Consider the following 8,843-nt stretch of genomic DNA (forward strand, 5'->3'; position numbering starts at 1 on the left):
TTGAATCAAATATGGTTAACAATGACGTTATATATAACATTTTTATATACAACACACGTTATATACAACACAAGAACTACATTTTTGAAAACGTTACATATTATAAAATATTAATGATGAAAATGTTAATGATTTCTTGCTTACTGGGAATTATGTAACTGCAATTTGGTATTTGCTGAAAATATACGCACAAAATAATATTCATGATCGATTTTCGAAACACACTTGTAAATATTGTATATATACGCGATATTATTATTTGATTTAGGTATCGACGTTATTGATTCTATTGATGTTCGTGTTTGCGAGTTACGGCGTACAGCTGTATGGCGGCCGACTGGCGAGATGCAACGATCCGACGATCTTGAAGCGTGAAGATTGCGTCGGTGTATTCATGAGGAGGGTATTCGTGACGAAAATGAAGCTGCGTCCGGGCAAGGACGAGAGTTATCCGTCCATATTGGTGCCGCGCGTGTGGTAAGCATTCGATCTATGTAATTAATCTTATGCGTGTCTCTTCCATGATGGAAATATTTTACTGAAATATTCTCTCAATTCACCCCATTTCGTTAATACACGTAATTTTCAGTTTAATTCAGTAAATTTCATGAATTCTCATATTTCAAAATGTTTTTCATTACTTTGCAATATTATATTTTAATTTACATTATATTTTATAACGTTATATTGAATTTCATGATGAAAATTATGATTTATTTTGAAATACTCGGGAAAAAAAAGCATATATGAAATTTGCCCATATATACCTATATGTAATATATATGTCCACAACGAAAAAATACTGTTGTTTACAAATTATATGCAAATACAATCAAAGTAAATGCTTCTGGCTACTTGTACTTCTGACAGCACATGATATCGACATTTAATTAAATGACATAATAGAGTGAATTTCAGTAAAGTTTTCAGCATAATATTTCCATCGGGATTCCGTTTAACGTCGACAGTTATAATAGTCAATAATTTCTTACGAGTATTTTTAACGAGATACGCACCGATATACGTTTCCTTTCCCTTTTCACTGGTCTTGTAACATTATGTGCGACGACAAACGTTTCAGGGCTAATCCTAAAAGATTCAACTTCGATAACATCGGCGACGCGATGATGGCTCTATTCGAAGTGCTTTCTTTCAAAGGCTGGCTCGACGTGCGGGACGTTCTTATTAAAGCTCTTGGTCCTGTGAGTTGTTAACTTCTTCATACTTTGATAGGATAATCAACGTAGATCGTAAAAACCGTAATTTTCATAGCTCGAGAATATTCTTCATACAAAATATTCTTCTCTCTCGTGATATAAATTATCCTTGTTCTTTATTCTTATTTTATTTTCTTATTATTTTTGTTTTATTCCTATTTTTTATTTTATTTTATATTTTAATTTTATTTCTTATAGTGTTATTCTTATTATTCTTATTATTATAGTTTGATTTCTATTTTTGTTCTATACTGTGCTTCCTCTCTGATTCTTATCTTACTTTCTTCCAGGTTCATGCGATTTACATACACATTTATATTTTCCTGGGTTGTATGATCGGCCTGACCCTGTTCGTGGGTGTCGTGATCGCGAATTACTCTGAGAACAAGGGCACCGCTCTGCTCACGGTCGATCAGAGACGATGGTGAGGCCTCGCATTTCGTCGTCAGCTGATGAGCATTAACCATCTCGTTTTCTGATAGATCGTTCCTATAGATGCGAATTCTTCTGTCGGGCCGCAGGTGTGACTTGAAGAAACGCTTGAAGATCGCACAGCCGCTGCATTTACCACCGAGACCGGACGGCAAGAAGTTCCGGGCCTTTATCTATGATATCACGCAGAACATTTACTTCAAACGATTCATCGCCGTCATGGTCATTACGAACAGCGCTCTGCTGTGCGTCTCTGTGAGTTGAACAAAGTAATTCTCCGATCTAGGAAGAAAAAATGTCAAAGATGGAACAACTAAGAATAGTACTACATACCCATACGGATGTCCAAAAGACGTCCCAAAAACGTCCTCTGGATAATGTTTGGACAAGATTGTCTAAAGACGTCTTAAGATTCTAAAGACAACTTGCGTTACTTAAAGACGATTTGTTTAGTCATAAAGATGTATAACAGACGCTTTTAAGACGTCCTTTGTCCCCGATTCAAGACATCTTTAAGACTTTTTACCGCGATAAAATAGGCAGAACACACGTATTTGCTTGTATTTAATCTGCGCGACTTTTTTCCCCCTCTATTCTTTTTTTTCTATTTTGTACTTATCGTTTTACTATTTTTTACATTTAGGAAAAAATGTTTGACATTTATAACTACTTAGATAGCTAAATGACGCCGGAAAACGGCATATAGATGGCAATATTGCGTCCACCGGATGCGTACACCAGATAGCATTTTGCTATCTGGGTATAATTGCAAAAGGTGAAAGAATTATAGTCTGTTGATCTGATTTAATAATTTTGAAATAATATTGTAGTCAAATTCATTTATTAATAATTCACTTAAATGCATACTTAAATAAAGAATAAAAATAGTCGGGAAAAATAGAGGTCGAATGCATGACATCCGGTATTCTAGCCGCGTTCTCTACTCGCTGAGCCACGCTTGCTACTTGAATCTCGCTTCTACTGGAGCAATTTATACGCAGCATGGTAAACTTTAAATTATGATTTCTCGTAAACCGTTGCGCATTTGCACGAGTTACATTAACGTTTGTTAGAGGAAGACTGTTCCTACAACATATTTAAAATTCAGCCAAATCCAGGATGTTCAAGGTTGACCATCTCCTTGTCAGTGCAATTATGTAAATATTAGAATTCTACTTTGTTTGTCTTTCTCTTGTCAGTAATTATCATAAAATTTCGCGATTAGCTTGCCGATCGATGTATTTGTCATCTCTTCGTCCTTAGAGGGTAAATCCTAGGACATCAATAAATAAAATTATTAATAATTTTAAAATAATTAATAATAAATAAAAATAAAACTAATTTAATAGACGCTTTCCTCTCTCTCTTTTTCTCTCTTTCTCTCTGAAGTGGAGAATCGAGGAGTCGCATACAGAGCCGTTGGCGACTTTATCCATGATCCTGACACTGGTCTTTCTTGTGGAAGTAATCATGAAGAACATTGCTTTCACACCACGTGGCTATTGGCAGTCCAGAAGAAACAGATACGACTTGCTAGTAACGGTCGTGGGCGTGATTTGGATTGTCGTACACTGCACGATGAAGGTATGTACACATTCGAGAGTCGTCAAAAGCTCGAAGAACCGTCGCATCTCTGATAGAAATATTAGAAATTATGTTGAAAATTTTACTGAAATTCTCTCTCAATTGGCCCCACTTCATTATCATTCCGTCAATGTACGAAGTTTTCAATTAAATTCGATAAATTTTAACAGTATACTTTAACTTTTACATTCAAGTATACTGGTATACTATGAACTTAATGAAAATTACTGAAAAATTACTGAAATATATAATAATCAATATTTCAAAATAAATCATAATTTTCATCATGAAATCCAATGTAATGTTGTGAAATATAATGTAAATTAAAATATAATTTTGAAAAATAATAAGAGTATTTTTGAAATATTGGATATCATGAAATTTACTGAATTAAACTGAAAACTTCGAAATATTATTGAAATGGGGTCAATTAAAAGAGTATTTCAGCAAAATATTTCCATCAGGAGTTTCCTCTTTTTATCTTTGTCCGTTTCGTCGTCTTCGCACCTGTGATGATCCTATTATCACTTTCAGAACGATCTCTCCTACGTGATCGGATTTATGGTTGTGATACTCAGGTTCTTCACCATCACCGGCAAGCACACCACACTCAAGATGCTGATGCTCACGGTCGGCGTGTCTGTTTGCAAGAGCTTCTTCATCATATTCGGCATGTTCTTGCTTGTGTTCTTTTACGCGTTAGCCGGCACCATTATCTTCGGCACTGTCAAGTACGGGGAAGGCATAGGAAGGTGAGGAAACGCTAGATCCTTGGAACGAGCGTACGTAAGCGATGTGTGATGATGCTTCTGATACGGTGACCGCCCATGTAACTTGAGAGAAATTTTGTACATATTGTTTGGTCGCTCGGGGAGATCTCCAGTGGATTTTCCGGTGGATCGATTGATCGGCCTGGTCTTCCAGAGGGTGACTTTCATCACACTCAGATTAAACTAATCGATGAATAATAATGAGAATCACTCAAACATCAATTTATAGTTCTGTAATTTGTCGTTCAACGATAATCGAAGAGTCAATAGTTTCTACCTACGTTAGCAAGATAGAACGGACGACACTTGATTGGCAGCAATTTTCAATCGTTGATTAGATTAAGGTATAAAACCACTTTAGAAATTTCGGAAAATCGATATTTTTTTTGGCTTAAATGACCACCTTAGGTCCTTAAAAATAAGAAGCAAGGTCTTATAGCGAGACAAAATTTTATACACTTCAATATCTGTAGAATAAAGACCTTAAAAGAGATTTTTCATTTTATTTATTTTTCACCCTTAAAAATGGTTAAAAATCAGGCTTTTTTAGTTTCTAAAGTGGTTTTACCTCTTAATCAGAGTCAGATGAAAGTCTCCTCCAACGGCTCTGGAAAAACTTGTTGGTTTTCAATTTTTTTTTTATCAATTCCTGAATTTCAAAAACTGCAAAAGTTCAAGTTGTGTTATTATTCATGGCTCATGTAAAATGTATTCAAAGCTTGATGAAGAGTAATTCATTCTGACAATGCGTTAAGGTATAAAAACATGTATATGAAGAATGTACGGCATTTACGAAGTAAACTATCTACCATCGTGTCGTTAAATCCTCTCATTCACTCTCGTGCAAATTTTCTCGTGCAATCCCGAAGAAGAAATCTAATCTCTAATTGCAACACAGACGCGCTAATTTCGAGTCACCGGTTACCGGCGTGGCGATGCTCTTCCGCATAGTAACAGGGGAGGATTGGAACAAGATCATGCACGACTGCATGATACAGCCGCCTAATTGCACGCCGGCGGACAATTACTGGGAAACGGACTGCGGCAATTTTCACGCTTCTCTCATCTACTTCTGTACATTCTACGTCATCATCACTTACATCGTCTTGAATCTTTTAGTGGGTATGTACAGACGATGTCCATTATTAAAATGATAACTGCCTTTGCTTCATATCGTCTATTTCTTTTTTTATTATATATTCATGACGTTGTTTCAATCAATAACAAAATATTTGTTTTTTATCAAGGTTGGACAAGTTAATTTTTATTTTAACTAAGTTAACTAAGTCAAAAATCTTTTATCCAAATAAAAATTAATTTATTAAAGTTAAAAGATAAATATGCAAAGCCATATATATATATATAAAGAAATATATATATATATATATATATATATATATATATATATATAGAAAAAGTAGTCTATTATAAGAAAGTGCTGGTTATTTTTTATATGCTCATAATTTATTACAAAACACTCAAAGAGACAAGAAAAATTCTACTGGCATTAGTTTCCATTTTTCATATTCTATATTGTAAGCAGTTTGCAATGATTTTAAGATTATGATCAATTATTCTAACTTATATAAAGAAAGTTAATAAATGAAAATTAACGCATTTTAAATTAACTAGTTTAAGCAAAAAGTTAAATCATTCAAAATTAACTAAATTAAATTAAGAGTTATTAACGTTTTAACTTAACACGTTCATTGCCAATTACGCGATATCGCGTGATGCGAGTTCTCACCAAACGGCCGATCACGCGTTATCACGTAATAGATATTTAGAGTACATAAATCCTATGTACATAATAATAAAAGCATATAAATAATATATTAACTTATTTTGAGCACAATAAAAACTAAATAAAAAAATATAAAAAATATGAAATTCCAATTTTCAGCTTGGCAATGAACGTGTTAACTTTTAACCGAGTAACCAGTTACTACCCAATCCTGGTTTTCACTTTGTCATTGATCAAAATTCTCGTCCGATAATTCTTCTTTGCCGATTAAATGTTCGTGATAAACCGATCAATGTTAGAGTCAAATCCGAAATCAAAATGTTTTTCTTCCGCACAGCCATCATTATGGAGAACTTCTCTCTATTCTATTCGAACGAAGAGGACGCGTTACTGTCGTACGCTGACATAAGGAACTTTCAGAACACGTGGAATGTGGTCGATGACCATCAGAAAGGCGTTATACCGGTGAAGAAGGTGCAGTCTTCTACTTTGAACCGTCGAAAGCTGCCAAAACGATAATACATGAGAACCCGTTGGTGATACCGGTGCATTTCAGGTGAAGTATATCCTGCGGTTGTTGAAGGGCAGATTGGAGACCGATCCGCAGAAGGATCGCCTGCTCTTCAAGTATATGTGCTACGAGCTCGAACGGCTGCATAACGGCGAAGACGTTACCTTCCACGATGTGATTAAGTAAGTGCTATGTAAGAGACAGACACTCCGCCTGCAACAAGCATTTAACTTGTTTTTATCCTACATTATCTTTTAAGTAGGTTTTTTTTATCTTATTTGGAAATAACATCCATTTTTTAAGATAAAGATTATCTGGACAACACAAATTTCTTTAAAAAATGCCTTAATGATATGCAAAAGATGTCATATTTTTTGAACATCTCTTTTAGATACCTTTAAGTCGTTTTTCAGAAATTGGTGCTGTCCAAGTTATTTATTTATTGCAACAGTATAAACATTATTTATTGTAATAAAGGTAAAAAGGTAAATAAATTTTATTGAAAGATAAATTTTATTGAAAGATAAATATTTTTGTATTTATATAATAATATATTTTTATTTGTATATATATGTTTATATGCAGTACAACAATTACATTAATAATTACATTTTTGTTAAAAATTAAGCTTACATATCTCGTCAGAAAAAGAAATATCAATAGTGGGACATTAATTCCGTTAGACTCGAAAGGGTTAAATAAGATCTTTGAACCTTTTTGAATTCTATACGACCTCTCGAATCCTCGAATCCTTTGGTCTAGGATAATTTTGTACCTTTTGTATCTTCATATTCGTGAAATTTTCGACAAATTCTGTAAACGCAACTATGATGTAAAACGATTCACGATGCTCAAGTTGAAACTTGCCTCTGAAACTCGCCTAAATTGTGTGATTCCTTTCAGTATGCTGTCGTACCGTTCGGTGGACATCAGGAAGGCGCTCCAATTGGAGGAATTACTAGCACGGGAGGAGTTCGAGTACATAATCGAAGAGGAAGTAGCCAAGCAAACCATCAGAACGTGGTTGCAGGGCTGTCTGAAGAAGATAAGAGCAGTAAGTATGAGACGATTGTCTTGGGATCATGTCAAAAGAATATAAACAATCTTGTCGCTTTTGCAGAAGCAACAGAATAGCCTCATCGCCGGACTTCGCGCTACGAATAACGCGCTCGCGCCGCCTCAGGATCACATCGAGGAAAAAGGCAAGGAAGTCAGCGTCGATCGCGAAGAGGAGATCGAAACGAAGGCATGTTTTATCGTCCGTCTTACGTTTTTCACTGCGACACAATCTATCTCTCTTTAGATTGAAATGATGATCACGTAATAATTTCATCACAATGTTATTGTTGTATTGTAACTTCAATTTAATACTTTTTTTTTTAATCATTACGCGATTAACGTGACATCCCTGGTGAAAATAATTTTCTGAATTTCTTTGAAAAAATCTATGAATTAAAACGCTTTCAGAGAAATATAGAAAAAATCAGAAAGAATATTTTCCTGATTAAATCTGAGAAAACTGTATTTTTCTAAAAATCTCTATTTATCTTCTGATATTCTCTAAACATTTTTTATTTTATTTAACTATTTATTACAAAATACTGAAATTTTCTGAGAAAATGTAGGATTGTAATTTGTTATTATAAATATACAGAAGTTAAGAATTAGTTGGAATTATTTTATCTTATTTTCTTTGAATTACACAACATTATTCTGAAGTACAAAAAATTGCTCAGACTTTTTACTGATATTTTCTGAGCATATTTTGTTTAACATTCTTTGAAAAAATCTTCCAATGAAATATTTCAAAAAAATATCATAAAAAACAAATAATCATCTTTATTTTCGTCTATAGTAAACCCAAACAGCGCAGACTTTTATAAAACGTTCTAAGGACGTCCTGAGGAAAGTCTGACGTCCTAAGAATATCTTCAGGACGTCCTTTGGAGACTGCGGGTTGCTTGTGAAGTAATAAAAATATCTAACAAATTCTGAAATTCCTTTCTCATGTAACAGAATTTGTTGAACCACTTCATATCCGTTAAGAGATCCGAGATTTCCAGAATAATTTTTTCAGAAAAATAGGAAATGAAGTACTTTTAAGTAAGTATTTCAGGGTTTCAATTTTTTAGGTTTTAAATGCTATTTGGAAAGTAATTTATAACCGAGAAGTATCGTCACACTGAGACATTTACGAGGGCGGTCCGATAAGTACTTAGCCTATAAAAGAAAAACGAACATTTTGGAAAAGTGGCGATTTATTTCTCAACATAGTCTCCTTTTAGCTCGATACACTTGACCCAGTGATGCTCCAACTTCTTTAACTCATCTGAAAAATACGTTTTCTCGAAGTCTGCAAAGGCCTCCGTGGCGGCGATGACCTCCTCATTCGACTCAAATTTCTTCCCGGCGAGTGACTTTTTCAAGTTTGGAAACAAAAAAAAGTCGCACGGGGCCAGATCTGGAGAATATGGTGGATGGGACAGCAGTTCGTAGTCCAATTCGACCAATTTGGCCGAATGAGGAGGTCATCGCCGCCACGGAGGCCTACTTTACAGACTTCGAGAAAACGTATTTTTCAGATG

General features: G+C 34.4%; 1 protein-coding gene across 3 annotated transcripts in view; it reads left to right on the plus strand.

Annotated features, from left to right (window-relative positions):
• Positions 1-8,843, plus strand: part of LOC106747520 (sodium leak channel non-selective protein) — a 21,953-nt gene that overhangs the window by 11,536 nt on the left and 1,574 nt on the right. For all 3 annotated transcript variants that reach the window (XM_014625107.1, XM_014625117.1, XM_014625126.1), the window contains 11 exons: positions 269-477; positions 1,082-1,202; positions 1,508-1,641; positions 1,739-1,904; positions 3,039-3,233; positions 3,768-3,985; positions 4,902-5,125; positions 6,085-6,221; positions 6,304-6,440; positions 7,162-7,312; positions 7,379-7,504. In XM_014625107.1, the coding sequence (XP_014480593.1) occupies positions 269-477; positions 1,082-1,202; positions 1,508-1,641; positions 1,739-1,904; positions 3,039-3,233; positions 3,768-3,985; positions 4,902-5,125; positions 6,085-6,221; positions 6,304-6,440; positions 7,162-7,312; positions 7,379-7,504 (1,818 nt within the window). The remainder of the gene's footprint in view (positions 1-268; positions 478-1,081; positions 1,203-1,507; positions 1,642-1,738; positions 1,905-3,038; positions 3,234-3,767; positions 3,986-4,901; positions 5,126-6,084; positions 6,222-6,303; positions 6,441-7,161; positions 7,313-7,378; positions 7,505-8,843) is intronic.

Source organism: Dinoponera quadriceps, unplaced genomic scaffold (assembly GCF_001313825.1).
Source record: "Dinoponera quadriceps isolate SergipeBrazil2010 unplaced genomic scaffold, ASM131382v1 scaffold282, whole genome shotgun sequence".
Lineage (NCBI taxonomy): Eukaryota > Metazoa > Arthropoda > Insecta > Hymenoptera > Formicidae > Dinoponera > Dinoponera quadriceps.